We start from the raw sequence: 16053 nt of genomic DNA, 5'->3' as shown, positions 1-16053 counted from the left end.
ATAGACCTGTCATTTACCAAATCAGGAAAAAATATTGTTCTTGCTGCTATTGCGTTATTATAGTGTCAGCCTCGTGTGCACCTGCTGCTGCTATAGCGTCTAATTTATCAGCTTGGGGGCCAGTGCGCGCGCATCGCACTGCCACGGACACACGGAGGCGCCAGAACACTTAAAGCATCGATCCTGTCCTGGTATTGACTTGTAGCTCCTATTTCAAACCAGACGTGAAACTCATTCAGATGCCTCCCTCTTCCCCCGCTGCTCTGTCTCTCTCTGGAGCTCGTTTTTAGCTGCATGTCACTCAGTCGTTCAGTCAGTCAGTGGCTCCGCTCCGCCGCGCCTGCGCCTGTCTCTCCAGCTCTCCAAAACCGAAACGCGCCGCCGCCGCCACTGCGGGCATGACATACCACCAGCAGTAGTAACAGTGGGCTTCCATCTGCTGGCTTTTGAGAGGATTTTAAGAAAAAAAAGGGGGAGACGTTGAGACGTAAAAGAAGCGCAGAGGGGAGAGATACATTTCTGGCCGCGCCGTGCGTCGAGAGGAGTGGATGAGTCAATGGCTGGGGCTCAGCCTGGAGTTCATGCGTTGCAGCTCAAGCCAGTGTCCGTGCCGGAGTGCCTCCGAAAGGGCAGCAAATTTATGAAATGGGATGATGTAAGTAATGGATAGACACGCCAGCAGTATTTATTTATTTATTTATTTATTTATGACGACATCTCTGCATAATTTCTATTCGCTTCATCTACATGCACATGGTCCAGTGTGGCATACACAATCTATAAGCGACTCATGCAACAGCACAGCGGGTAGATTTATTTGCAGTGGGGACTGCAGTGACAGGGCTCAGTGCTTTACCTTCATGCTTTAATCCAGGATTGCTGCAAGAATGCAGCACCCTGACATGCGCTTTGTTTACATCTTAATGCAGAGTGTTTGTTGGAGTACACGCGAGTGAGTACACGTGCCTTTCCCAAAAGCTCGTGCGTCAATGAAATTGACATTTCACAGCTTATCTGACCTCTGCTTGCTCACTTTATTTTTATGGGTTTATTTAAGCACCAGCACCAAGGTTGATATGAAAAGACTTCAGTTCGGTAACATTTCAAGCCTTTCTGAAGAAGTAGATGAACATGTAATATATATAGGTGACATAGATAAAGCTGCCACTCTTCAGACTTGAGTTCAAGTTGAACCGTTTTCTTATTTTCTTCCACGCCATGTCAGCAGTAGAATTTGAAAGGGACTTTTGTTGTGATCCAGTTACAACCTATTTGAATAACTGCGCTTTTCTTCTCCGTCCTCAACCCGGGTGCAGGCCTGTGTGTACTGTGAGGATTTGCATGCGATTATTTATTTTTGAATTCCCTTTTCCTGGAATATTCTTTCCTCCAATAGAAATACCTGGAAATGAGCCTTAAGCCTTTAATTTTTAGTGAAAGAAATTTGAAATTTGTTAAATTCACAGTTCCTGTATGCTTTGTCGTGCCCTTCATAAATGAGCTTGTTTTTAAATTCATGGCCATCTTGAAATATAAATTCATGAGCCTCTTGGTGAAAATGCATGTTATCTTATTTGACTCCAGGTGAGCCAAGCACAGCACAGATGGATGAGGGTTGCAGAAGTGCGAATACAGTCAGTCCAGACGGCAGTGAGGAAATCGTGCACATTTGCAAACATTTCGCTCTGTCAATCATCAGAGGACTTGTGAAACATTTTCATTTAATTGCCAAAGAGTGGTCATTCCATCAGCTTTGTCTTTGTTGTAAAAAGGGGCGTCAAGTGTGAGTCGTTTCCTCAAACAGGGTTGTTTGCAGCCTTTGGCACATGCAGCTGTATCTCCAGAGCCAAATGCCTGCCAGGCCTTTCCTGTGAAATACAGACATACCCACAGATACTTTCTCTGGGTCATTTCCCATCCAGGTCCTTCCCATTTCCTCCTTGTGTCATTTCGTGGAAAGAATCACTGTGGAATAGAAAGCTCAATTAATAAATTGAAAGTAGAGATGAATTATATTATTTTTTTTTTCTTATCACAGCTTTGGGTTTCTCTCCCAATTTTTTCCCTCACAGAATTGTGTAGGTCACAAGAAACACAACATGGATGTGCCTCTTTCATTTATTGCTTTCCTCTGATGTGGGTTTTATTTATCTACGCTTCTACTTTGCTGAAAATTAAATTTTGCGCTTCTCGCTGGGCGCGTGAATGATGTAAAATTTGTTTGGTAAACTCCAGCGCAAGACTGTTAGGGAAAGAAAGGGACAATCGCCTCTAAATGTTTGCCGAATTCCCACAGAAAGGCGAAGGCATCTTATTTGTTTTGACTAAGTCAGTCGGACATTTTACTATATACATATATATATATATGTATATATGTGTGTATATATATATATATATATATATATATATATATATATATATATATATATATATATATGTATATATGTGTATATATATATATATATATATATATATATATATATATATATGTATATATATATATATGTATATATGTGTATATATATATATATATATATATATATATATATATATATATATATATATATATGTATATATGTGTATATATATATATATATATATATATATACAGGATCAGTAAAATTGTTACTTTGGAATCATCCCCACTTTTTGCATGATGCACTCTAAATGAGATCATACCTGTCTGCACAAGGGAGCTTAAATCTAGTGAAAGTAGCAGGATATGTCATTAGGACACAGACCAGAAATGTACAGAACTCAAATCTCCTCCATAACGTTTCCCCTGAGCTGAGCACTAATGGCACAGATGCTTCACAAAAAAAAAAAAAAAAAAAAAGACAGTCTTTCTTGGCAGGGATCTCAGGGTTTGTACTTTTGTCATTTGTTCTGCCTTTTGTTTGACAAAAATAAGACCACAGCTTGCTGAGGTTGTCCAGACAAATGACAATAATAATAATAAAAAAAAGCTAAACCAAAAGCAGATGGGGAATGTTCATTCTTGGCTCACCAGAAACAATAAAACTTTGTTGAAAACAAAAGGAATACACAACAGTTGTTTTTGTTTCTTGTTGGGTTTTTTTTCTTTATAAAAATGAAACGCAATACTACAAACCACCGGAAGTTTCTGTGTGGTTTTATTTTCAGTCCCAAGAGAAAATCTTCACTTAGAGCCCATAATAGCTTAATGTGTTTGTTATGGTGGCCGGGGAGAGTTAAGACATTAAGATGCTGGTGAAAATGACTGCTCTCACATCATTAGGTTGATTCCCAGAGCTCACAAACCATCCTTCATTCCTTCCACTAACATCAGAACCAACCCATCAAATGCCACATCCTGTCCTACTGCATAAATGCTTCAACTGGTTTAATGGAAATGCGAACGTTTTTACGAAAAGTTGTTGATCCGCTTCATTACTAATTCATTTTCTAGGAATCACTGATGTGTTTATTGAGTTCAGAAAATTTAGATTTATCTGTGAAAGTGGAGTTGGAGGAACTAAAAGGCAGACAGCGACTTTTATGAAGATTTTATGTAGACTGACACAAATAAGTATATTGGGAGAATGAAAATCTAAATAGTGATGGTTCTTTTATCCTGATGCTCCACAAAAACAACTTGCAGGGCAACAAACTGTCTTCAGAAGTCAGCTAATTACACTATGTGTTATAAAATGCAACACTTCACATCCATTTGAGCTTACCATTCATGTTGTGGAGATGCTTCTTTATAGGGACATGGAGGCTTGTCAGCATTGATTGAATGATAGTTGGAGCCAAATACAGGACTAAACCTGTCACAGACTCCACTGTGCCAAGGGTGAAGTTTTACCTTTATCTGGACAACAAACATAAACACATAACCAAAGTTAGATGAAAGCGTTTTGAAATGCTGTGGCCTATTCAAAGTCCCGACTTCAATGCAGTTGAAAATGCATTTTGTAATAAGCATCCATATAAAGAAGAAATATAAATTTTGCACATTCCTATTTATAATTTTCTTTCACCATTCACAATTTTTCTGCTACGCTGTATGTTGCTTTCAGCTGCAGTTTCAAATAAATTGGGGCGGTGGGTGTAACACACCAACAAATGAAAGAAAAAGTATGAATAGGCTTGCATGCCTCTTCACTAAACGCTAACTTAAAGCGGGGTGTTCTGCCAATCAACCCATGCAGGTTTTTCTCCCTCAGTCAAGCCTACAAAGATTGTGCAATCATGCGTGCACAACCTAAACTGATACTGAGGAGTATTTATTTCCAGTGAATGTTGAGTTGCCGTAATTAGCATCCCTATAGCAAATGCTTCTGATACAACACTTTACCAGTTCAATCTCAGAACATGTCATTCATTCACTTTTTACTCAATTCTTTTCTTCCTGCTCAGTCATGGAGTAAGTGTGCAATTTTTCTACGATGTTTTCTTCTCTTGAAGTCATTTTATTATAAATTATTATTGTTCTCTGTACCACGGTACAGTTGGATCAGAGGTCTACAATCTCCCAGTCAAATGGTTTTATATGTTGAACTTTAAGTGGCATGGGGTCACACAAATAGATATGTGTAGCACATTCTGACCATTAGCTCTGCCTCCAAATGCTGTGTTAGGGACGTCATTAGTTGTCTCAGGAAGACACTTTGAAGATTTTGTTGCAGCAAATGTGGTTTGATTTCCCGGATATTGAAGAGGACAATATGCTGCTGTTCAGCTGAACTACTGCCACAATGCGATGCTGGGGGAAAAAAAAGGGCAAAAGCCTCTTTCTTTTTATAGCGGCATCCAATAATATCTGGCGTTGCCATGTGCGCCTCAGGGTCAAATTGTGTCTGTGAAACATGGGACCGTCTTTACGTAGAAGCTGTGGGAAAGCATTTCCCCTTTGCAAGAAGGGAAAATGGTAACTTCAGCTTTCAAACAACCTGCAGCCATGAATGCAGCCGCAGCAATTACACTCACACGCCAGTGAGCTGGTCATTTGTGGCGGTGTCTCGTCATGAATTGAAAAGTACCCTGGAAGAAAAGGATTGTGTGTAAAGTGCAACAAAAACAGCGGTTTTAATGTCATTTCAGACTCTGGAATGCAAGTGTTGTTAGAAAAAAAAACAACAACTATGCTTTGATGTTGACAGGAAAATTAACCGGTTTACCCCCGGGAATATTCCGTCATATGTACTTGCGTATAAGCCACAAGAGGGATGCAGTGTTACATGGTGACACACTGATTGACTCCAGATGTCTTGTCTTTCTTACTACAGGATTCTACCACTGTGACCCCTGTGACTCTAACCGTTGACCCCAAAGGCTACTTCCTGTACTGGATTGACCAGAACAAGGTAAAACACCAGCTTTTAAGTCTGTTGAAAGGTTTTCAGTCTGAATCTTGACCTACATGCTTACAAAGTTGCAAGAAAACAGCATTCTTCCATTAGATTTATATAACAGTTATTGTTGCAGCAGCGTAAACAGTTGTTTTCCGCATTTCTGTTGTGAAATGTATGAAAACTTACAATTAGGTTGGAATCTTGTGTATTCTTTGTGTTATTGCTACTCTGAAGGCTTTGTGTGTGCTTTGATGGATGCAAAGCAAGGACAAACTATCACAGGCATTTGTTACTGTGTTAACAATCAGACTATGGGCAAAACTGCAAATTGTGAAGAACAGATTGTAGTTGTTGCAGTTGCTCTTTAAAAAAAATCTGACTCACAGGCTTAAATTTGAACAAGTGTCAAAGCTAAGAAGTAATATAAATATTCATCTGCAGCCTTTTGTGCTTAAAAACCATCTATAATGTAGTCTTGCATGCTGCAGGTTAAGTAATAGGTGGCTGTCGTGACAAACTTTCATCTGAAAAATGTAAACCTGAGAGTACACTGTGCTTTCATTGCTTTTATTTAAACTATAAAGAAACAAATTCTCCTCCTGTTGCTAAACTATTTTAATGTAATAATCACTAATGTTTATGAAAACATTGCTGTTGTGCATATTTTCAAACTATGGACAAACTACCGGTTAAGTTAAAACACCTTTTCATTATTTTACTCTTTAAAGAGTAACAAGAAGTGGACAATAGTTGGTTAATCAGTTTGTCTAAGCTACCTTAATAAGAGTGATCAATTATGTTTTTGTTTTTTGTTTTTTTGTGTATGAGTGTCAGTGTTTTTTGCTATGGAAAATCTTTGCAAACAACTATAATTGTCTTCCAAGTGAGGAACAAAAAGTGCAGCATTCTTTCAGCCATCTGGCTGGCAGTGTGCGGCAACATGTGGCGTAGTGGCAGAAATGTGTTACACAACAATCCACACACTGGTACCTTTACACTTTTTCTTGCATCTTCAGCGGCATGAAACTATCATTTCAGGAAAACCCTTTATGTACCATGGCATTGTGCTTCATTCTTTGAAAACTCAAAACATCACCAACTCAAAAATCACGATCCAGTGGCAACAAGCAATAACTCCAGCTACTCCTAGCACTTTACAATCCACTGTCCAGCCATTATGTTTGAATACAGTACTGAAACGTGGACTGTGTGGTGACACTCTGTTTTCGTTGTGGCCTCATTAATCTATCTTGTCAGACACCTTTATGTGTTGGAGACCTGTTGCAAACTCTTGGGCTACGTTCACTAAAAGATCTGTGTTGAGAAAGAGAGAAATTCAAACTGTTTCACCCAGAGTGCTTAACATGACACTCTGAGAATACACTGTAGTTTTGTGCCTTCAGTTATTACTGAAAGACACCAGGAGCAATGTTGTGAAATTACCTCTGTCTGATTATGCTAATGTTGATTATTAAGCTTATTTGATAGGGAGAGACACACATCGACAAAGTGAACAGAACAGCAGCCCATGTTTGCGTCATAGTGCAATAGCAACAGCTAATTCGCAGCACTTGTCCCTAGATGGGCTTTTTAACAGTACCTCTGATGTGACAAAGCACTTCCTCATGGCTTACTTTGTTAAAAGTGGGCATAATTTGCACTACTCCCTGTTTGTTCTGTTTATTTGGATATGCAGTACGGCTGTCAAGCTCAGGGACTTGATTACTTTAGTGATTTGAACATAGATCTGCTTGTCCAACGCCTCCAAACAGCTTGATAGACATAATGTGTTCCTGTTCTATTTAAGTGTAGAACTTTATCAGCAGTGTTAGTCTGGCGGAGACTAATTAATAGCAAGAATTGATTTGATACTTTCCTAGATGAGCATTTCTTACTGCAGTGATGGCAGAGCACAGACAGGAGTGCTGACCGAGACTTAACCTCGGCACACAAGGAGTCTTCTAAGTCCTGCTTCGTAACAGGCAAAGGATGCGATTAAGTTGCCAGCCTAATGTAAATAATACACTGTCTGTGGCAAAAGAGGCAGCGTCTGCAGGGAAAGTGAACGGTTCTATTAAGCAATTAACGAGGGAAGAGAGCAAGTGAGAGACGAACTGTGAGTGTTACTCGCTGAGAAAATTGAGAGAGGCTGGGACAGGTTGGCATTAGTTCACTATTATTTTCTGTCCCTCCATTATGAGGCGGGGAGTTGGAATGATGAGGCTTTTGCATCAATGTGTCTGGATCTGCTTGTGTGTATTTATGAATGTGGATGTCTGCTGAGTCTCCCAGCACTGAGAACAATCCTTCCTCGCACATAATAACTCAAGCTGATGCCAAGCAAAGCCTAGGTAAAACTCTATTAGGGCATAAAGAAAGGCAGCCACTATCTTGCTTTGCCCCACTGTGCGTTTGTGAAGATGCCTTGTCTCATGTGTTTGCTAACATTTATTCATTATGGTATTATGCATCTGTTCAGCAGACCGATTTAAACAAGCTGTAATGCTCTGTCCAGTTGTTATGGGTGTTTGTGGCGGCCTGCAGAGTAAAAGCATTCCTTGGATTCTTCAGGAGCAAAGCAGAACTGCACTCGGTGTGCCAACTGGGCTGACTTTTAAACTGTCATTACCACTGATGGATTTAGGTATTTCCCGTACTTAATGTTTTACTGTGTAGTCTACTTCTTGAAGCGGCACTCGATTAGGGCTTCGGCAACCAAAGTGGCTCCAGTGCTAAACCAAACCTGATGCTAGAGTGTGAACAAAAGTTAGGAGCTACAGTCATTTTCCACTGCTGGATAACCAGCCCGGTGCTAGCCCATTTTGTCACTAAAAATCTTTCTTCCAATGGTTATGACTTAATTAAACAGGGGTACGGTGACAATGTAAGTAATGTAGGTACTATGTTTTGCCTATTCTAACATTTAGAATATGGGTTACTGCTATTATTTTTGTCATTTAGGATGATTTGCAGTCATACGTGGGATCCTCAATCCTAGATTTGAGGACCCAGTCAGTTTTCCTGTTAAAATCCTGACTGGTAGTTCAATGCAGCAGTGCAAGTGGATGTTAAACACACAGTTTTAGGCAGGATTTATTGACTCTAACTGGCTATTGAAAAGCCCTACAGTGGTTAGAATTGTAAATGCAAACACTGTTTATAGAAATATCCGAGTGGCTGGGTGCAGCTCTCTGTAGTGCTAGTTAAACATGCAACTCTGTGTTTCTACTGATTGTCAGAACTGATACGGTTTGTCTCCATATGCAGAAGCGAGTTCAGTCAGGGCCGGAATATTTTTAACGCCTCTAAGGAACAATTTTTTCCCTCCTCATATGTCAGTTTTGTTTTTAGACATTTAATTTGAATTATTAATTTTTTTTAAGCATCTGTGAAGTCCATGACTCAAATAAATCTAATATCTTTCTCTGGATGTGGTGGCGGACACATTTCAAGTGACTCATAAACATTTACTTTTGTCTGGCCCAGCAGAGAGTTGGTTCTAAGGTCGGACTAGTTTTGTAGTGAAAGTTTGACGGCTACTTTTCTAAACCAGTACTGGAACTAGTTTGCCAGGAAAAAAGTCCCATTCCCAAACTACAGAGTTGTATAATATTTAAATACTTGTTCCTTCCTGAGAGAAAACCCCTTTTAGTTAATGAATATATCAATGAAACATGGAATATTATTAATGGACACTTGCCAGAACAAGGCTTTGTTAACCTTGTTAGAAAAATTTAGCAGTTTTCTCATGTAACCACAAGACTTTAAACTAAAAAAAGAATAATATTTCTTCCACGATTAACAGGTGTGGCAATCTAAATGAGTAATTAATCTAAACATTTCATCAAACAAAAACAAGAAGAAAAAAAAACAGCTCTGGACACATGATTGTTCACGGATTAATTTTAAATAACATAATATTTAACTGTGTTGGAGCTGCAATTGTAGCAGACTGCAGCATTTTATCTTCACCCACTTTATATATGTAACATGTTATGTCTTTTCCCATCTCTGATCTTCAGTTTTTCTTTCTTCTCTTTAGTGTTGTGGTAAATCCTGTGGAAGAGTAAAAATACATTTATTTAGCCATTATATGACTTGCCAGGGAAATGTAACGGAAACATAGGCAACCTGTCAATGGCAGCAATTCACCACAAAGAGCCTGGATCAAATGGATAAGCTTAATTTGAGTTTTCATGTCACTCCCTTCGCCGTTGGACTTTCGCCAAAACAAAACCTCTGACAAAGCTGGTTCTGTTGCGGACAATTCAAATGCAGCGGTCTGATGCAGCTTCAAGGTGTTACACTTTCTCTGCTTGGTTACAGGTCTAAACAGTTTAGTGCTGAATGCAGTGCTGGCCGTGTTTTTATGCTTCACGCTGCTAAATTCTCACTCAGGACACGGCTATGTAAATTATTGCTGTAATAAATTTCCCACGTTTGCATGCGTTTGGTTCACAGTTCACCCGGACAGCTTCTTTCTAGTTTCTGCAGGTTCTCTCTCTTCTTCTGAACGACTGGCTGCAATAAACATCTTCACAAATTCACAAGTGGAAAAAAGAAAATTAATAATGTCCCTTCGCACAAAAGGAATGTATTAACAGCTTTGTGTATATTCACAGAAAATAATTTTCTCAGTCACTGATAAAACTCGTGTTTTTTCCCCCCATAAAGTTAGAAAATTGAGAACAGGAATATTTTGGGGGCCAGAGTTAAGAACTTAATAAAATACTTCCTTCCACGTTTCAGCCTTTCTGTTTCTGACTGAAAAAAAAAACCCTCCTGACATTCTTTACTGCCTTACTGCTTGTTGTGAAACTAATATTAACGTTTAAGTTACTTTGCAATTTTCAGATGAAGTTACCCTTTTCTCATGCAAGACTTTAATGTAACTGAAAAGCGTTTCAATGGTGATGGTGCGATATGTCAACAGTCTGTAGCTTAACATTTGGCAGAGGCTGCTGTAAACCCAAAGTCCTCAACTTGTTTAGAATCACATCACGCTGTGGAAACGTCATGCATGAACAGGTGGCTGCACAGGTTAAAAATACATTCGTACGTCTAGTGGCTGTGGCTGCTTTTAGTGGGAGGAGCAATGGAGCAATACAATGAGAGGTGGAGTGACTCAGTTAAATTAACAACCTTTTAGTTTAGTTTCCATGGTTGCCTTGTGACAGCATATGCCTTGGAAATGTCACTTTCTCTCTCTTTGTCGCCCGCTCATATTCTGAGGAACATTGCCACTTTGAAACTGATATCGTCGTTTCCGTCTGCATGCGTGTGTGTGCGTGTGTATGTCCCACTGAGCAGGCTGCTGTTGTAACAAAAGGTTAAACACTTTCTCTCGGGAGATTTATGTTTCAGGAGTGTGCCAATTTCAGGACGTTCCCCTGACAAGCACTCAGCGTATGGCACTGAATGATGTTCAGAGGTGAAACACAGGCCACCCCGGGCCAAAACCAGACTTACGCAGTTGGCAGCTGGTATGCGACGGCCGACTCCGAATGAAGCTCCAATTGAGCCGATGCACAGCAGGAGTTCTGCCCTTTAATACACACTCGAACAAAACCACACACCTTTTCCTCCCAGCTCTGTCATAGCAAAGCTCACACATCTGTTTTTTTACCCACGCAGCAATTTTCCGTGATTACAGAGGCTGCTGCTCCTCCACCTCCGTCAGCAACTATATGGGGTTGAGAGACAAGGTATAAATCTGCAGCCAATTGACTGAAAGTGAATTGTGGCCTCTGCCAAGTTATAGCTGGGCACACAAAGCCCATATTTCACCTGCATCGGTGGTGAGAGAAAGGGAGTGAGTGTGGATGAGAAATATTAGGGAGATGAATATGACAAGGCTCTTGGAAAAGAAAAGTTATCATATTTCACATTTTGGTGACATTGGTTAGTCTGACATTTTATTTTCAGAATGACTGGATCGGGTACTTTAAAGCTATCAGGACTACATTTAAAACCTCCTCTGTCGTTTGTTGCTTAGTAATTAGTTACTAAATCTTGTAGTTATGTTATTTGAAATAACAGGTTGTGGTTGTATTTTTCCTCGTCTGTCATGACATTATTATTTTGGTGTTGCATAGTCGATAGTAACCACACCCAAACATTAAGTAACAACTGTCCATTGAGTTGCTGTGATTACAAACAGATACAGTCAATACTGGATGAAAAGTATTCAAACTTGAACTTAAAAAAAATAAAAAATTAAGTGTAAGATTAAGATTTTATGTCTTAAAGTTTAGTATCAAATTTAGTTTTCTGAACGAAGCCATCTTGGAAAAACGCAGAATCAAAAGCAGGAAAACATTATCAAACGTTTGAGACCGAACACTTCCTGAGTGTTCAGCTTTGTTTGCGTCACACCTTCTCCCTGAATTCAGATTAGGAGCTTTCTCCTCTATTGGGTTGCAGAACAGTTCATGCTCAAATAGGCAACCACACAGAAACACTTTAGAGAAGGACAAGAGTTCGTCTTAGAGTCCTTTGGCCGATTAAACGGCTCCCATTGCCAAAGTTGTTCAATGTGATTCCCGAAGCTTCAGCAGAGTCTGCCACGGTAACAGAAACAAAGGTGTCGCATTAGTCAAGCAGTTCAGACTTGGCAGCAAAGAGCAGCACCAACAGTAAGACACCGAGTCCAAGTAACAACAGGAATCGGTTATCTCCTAACTGATATTGTCCTTGCCACCAACATTGATGGAGTGTAGATAATTAGAGATTTAAAAGGTGAGATAGAATAAAAAGAATATTTGGACTTTCATATTAGGCGTTTCTATGTGGGTTCTGCATTGATCTCGAGATTCTACATCACAATAACCTGTAGCTGTAAAGCATAAGCTGCAGGAGAAACCTGCCTTCATGCCATGCATAATAAAAATCAACCCTTTTCCAGACAAACAAAATTAGACTCCAAAAATTAAATCAGCCAAGCCATTTTACAGGTTTATTACATAAATAGATCATATTTCTGGATTAGAGGCCTGTTTGTTGTAAGACAACAGCCTGTGTTAGTCTAATCAAGCATAACGTGTTTGGCTGCTTGCTTAAAAACGACAGAAGAATGAAGAGGTTGATTAATCCTCTCAATATTACGATTCCAGGTATTTATGACATTTCCACTGGCCTGTTTCTATACCACTTATTTATACATAATCTCTGGTATGTGGATTCATGTCAACCATGAGTCTTCACAAAGATTGCAGTTTGACTTTGTCTGCTAACAACTGATGGTTGATAATGACAAAAAGCCCACTGCGAAGCAACGGAAAGAATAAAATGAGAAAGTATGACTTGATTCAGATGCAAACAACCGTATCTTTTCTGGATTATAGAGTCTGTATCTGTAGAAAATCCTCTCTTGTAATATAAAATAAGGATGCCTCACTGTTTGCACTGTAAGGGCTTTTTGATGGTTTTCCCTGAAATGCATGGTTAACAGTGATTACAGTAAATGGATTCAGCTGAAAGCTCTGATACTCTTTCATTTTGGCTATTTCTTTCTGTTTTAGTTTCTTACTATTGTCCAATAAAAGCCGATTACCAAGTCAACTTTTATTAAAAGCTGCTAAATACTACTAGAAACCCTGTAGGAGGTAAATACATTAAACCAACATAAACTTTCAAACCATGTGCATGTAACCAGCAAAGCTCAACAGTCTGTGCCCAAGTTTGTAGCTTTCAGACTGAAAAAAAAAATCCCCCAAACCAAGCTTGATTTGAATAGATTTAAATGTGCAACGGAGCCCAAGCTGCTCCTGTCGCTGTTGATTATAAATTTGCATGGCAGAGACAGAACTGATCTGTGAGCAGAGCCCTACATTACCAGTCAATGTCATCCTGTGTGGGGTTGGTTCCTCTTTGCTTCCTCTTTGCTTTATTTTCCTTCTGCGGGTGTTGTCTTGTAGTTTTGGCCAGCTGATATTATAAATACAGGAGTAGTTGTAAATGATAACTTAAATAACTGGAGCTGTTACATTTTCCCTGAACAAGTCTCACTCTAATTCTTATCTGATATTTCAACTTGTCTTGGAGCCATGTCTCAAGGCATGATGCAAAGCACATGTAGATGTACTGTAAATATAGGAATCTGCGCGATCTGTATCTCAGAAATGGAGAAAGGTTTTCAGGTTTGTGTGCGGATGCTGGTTCTTTTTTTCTGTGTGTCTCTGTTGCCCTGCAATAATCTGGCAACCCGTTCAGAGTGTACCGCTCTCTCACTCAGTGAATTACACAACCGTGCCTTGAAAAGTGTTTACTGAAGACCCTGACATGTCTGATGCGTTTCTTGGTCTTTGTGTTTTTGTTCACTGTCCTTCTCTGGATTAAATTACTCATTAGTGGTTCGTCAGTTGCACTGGATTTCGTCTAGTGCTGCTAAAATGAATGTGAGTGATAAGATTTCATATTACACATTTAAAATCTTTATTTGAAAGCTGTGTTTCAAATCCCTTTCACTTGATGGTAAAGTGAGAAATTTCAAAGCAGTGCCCACTTTTGAAAGGCACTGCACTTTCTGCAGTGCCTTTCTGGCCAAAGGAAAGTACAATGCTGTGTCAAAAAAAAACAGCAAAAGTAGGAGTGCAAAGATTTATCGGTGCCGATTTCCTTAATTTTGACAGATCGGTGATCGTCCGATTTTTATCCACTGATATCAACCTCGGCGAACATCTAAAAATCAAGCTCTGTACTTTTCTTTTCTACCATAGGACAGGTTTGACTGGCAAACCAGCCGACCAGGTCATGTCTGCACATTTAAAGATGCTCTTTAATAGTCACCCTTTTTTTTGCCAATGCAGCAACTTGCTTAATATATCGAACAACATTTCAGACAAAAGATTGGTATCGGCCAAAATCAGAATAGGTAAGTTAGGTTTTTTTAAAGCTCGGTAAACGGCGATCTGCCAAAGAACTTCTAAGCAAAGGTCCTTTGGTCATGACTAACTTCAAGTTCAGTAAATTTCAGTTTCTCCAATAATTACTTTTGGTTTTTAGTGTGATGAGACACACGGATGAAATAAAGAAAGGCTATAAGAGCTATATTAGCCAACAATTATTGAATACACTGGCATTGCGATGATGGTATGTTTGAAGTATATTTTGCATCCCTACGTCTTGATGCATCTAAAACATGCAAGAAAGATTTAATTGATCCATTGTCCTCCTGCTTCTCCTATCTACCTAGAGCAATAACCAAGCCCAGTTGCTGACAATCCAACAGCTTGTTTTTCGTGACACCTCCTCCTGGCAAGGATTTTACTGCCATCCCTGCTCCAAACCAGGTGGCTGCTTTCCTCTGAGAGCCCTTTCAAATTAAAGCATTCAGTGAAAAGATTTTAAAGCCTACATTAAACTTCCATTCTCTTTTATATGATGCTTTGATGGATACCTTTAATGGCTTCTGTAGCTCATCAGTTTGTTTTTGTGTTAATGTTGCTCTTGAAACTTAAAAAGAAACTTTTAATGTGTACCCTGCTCATTTTTACAATTAAAACAAGTATCAATGTTCTTTCTCTTTTTCTTCACGGCTTTTAAACTAAGCAGAGAAACAAATGTTCCCCGTTTTGTTGCGCAATTCGGTTTTTCTTTGTTGTAATTGAAACTATGCAGTGTGGACCACACTTCCGTCTCAGTAATTAATTTCTTCCACTCTTTTTTTCTCAGTTTTTCATCTGCACCTACACAGGGAAAAAGATGAAAAATTGAACTGAAGGAGTATTGTCGTCAGAATCTTATACTTTAAATTATCCACACTTTTTCTCCTTAGGGAAATTCATCATTAATGTTACTACTGTTTCTCACCAGTATAAATAATTTTGCTGCTTTCGTCTTTGTACTATGGAAAGGATCTAATGAAGAAGAAGAAATCCAATTGCTCGGAGCGTTTAGAAGCAACACTGTTGCATGTAAAATGAATGTGAGTGTTGTGACCCACATGCTATTTCTGATGGGTTCTTGAACATAGTAAATCATCAGATGGATGGATATTCTTTGCTTGAAAATAATCTAGATATCTAGATATCCCAGTTGCTCCCAAATAATAATTCCCATCATTCTTTTACAGGGATGGATCTACGTACGTGCTTTAGATCTGTTTATGCTTAAACACTCCAGATGTAAATGATTGCATTATTCTCGCAGTTTGTCACAAAGCACTGCAGGAGTCTGCTAATGACCAATCCTTTTAAATCAGGTGGATTCAAGCAGTGAAATATCTAACAGAGGATAATCAGTGGCAGGAATTGCTTAACACAAAGGACTTTAATAGTCTATAGTCTGTGTCCTGCAGCATCACCAAAATCCCACTTATGTCTCATGTAAAAGTCTTCAATTGGAAACTACAATTTTGTGTAATTTTGTTTTGATTAAATTGAAGATGCTTTTTCTGTAAATCATTGTGGATTTACAATAACTTCCATGTGTTTTTTGGGGGGGAGTTAAAGTGGGAAAAAATCCAAATTAATTAAACTTGAACAATGGGCAATCTGTTATTAAATAGAGTAAATATTGGATAGAATAAGTAATAATTCCAAATAAGTGAGCAGCATTTTTGCGTTAAGGAACAAATTTGTCTGACCTCTATTTTTATTTTTACTTCCAGAGGGCTGGTGGTTTTCATTTAGAAAACTACTTCCTTCCTTAATGACAAAATGTCCCTTTTGTTCATTTTTTTGGATAAACCTTATTATACAAGCAAAATGAGACTGATAAAGTGTCTTATTAGTCA

The 16053-nt window shown here is 38.9% G+C and overlaps 1 protein-coding gene across 1 annotated transcript in view; it reads left to right on the top strand.

Moving 5' to 3' along the window:
• Nucleotides 1–261: 261 nt before the first annotated feature.
• LOC129369013 (1-phosphatidylinositol 4,5-bisphosphate phosphodiesterase beta-1) overlaps nt 262–16053 on the top strand; it is a 107375-nt gene continuing 91583 nt past the window's right edge. The window contains exons 1-2 of the mRNA XM_055044263.1: nt 262–655; nt 5253–5330. Of these exons, the coding sequence (XP_054900238.1) occupies nt 557–655; nt 5253–5330 (177 nt within the window). The 5' untranslated portion in view covers nt 262–556. The remainder of the gene's footprint in view (nt 656–5252; nt 5331–16053) is intronic.

Source organism: Poeciliopsis prolifica, unplaced genomic scaffold, assembly GCF_027474105.1.
Source record: "Poeciliopsis prolifica strain line A6 unplaced genomic scaffold, Auburn_PproV2 SCAFFOLD020, whole genome shotgun sequence".
NCBI lineage: Eukaryota > Metazoa > Chordata > Actinopteri > Cyprinodontiformes > Poeciliidae > Poeciliopsis > Poeciliopsis prolifica.
This window is presented reverse-complemented; position numbering and strand designations above follow the sequence as displayed.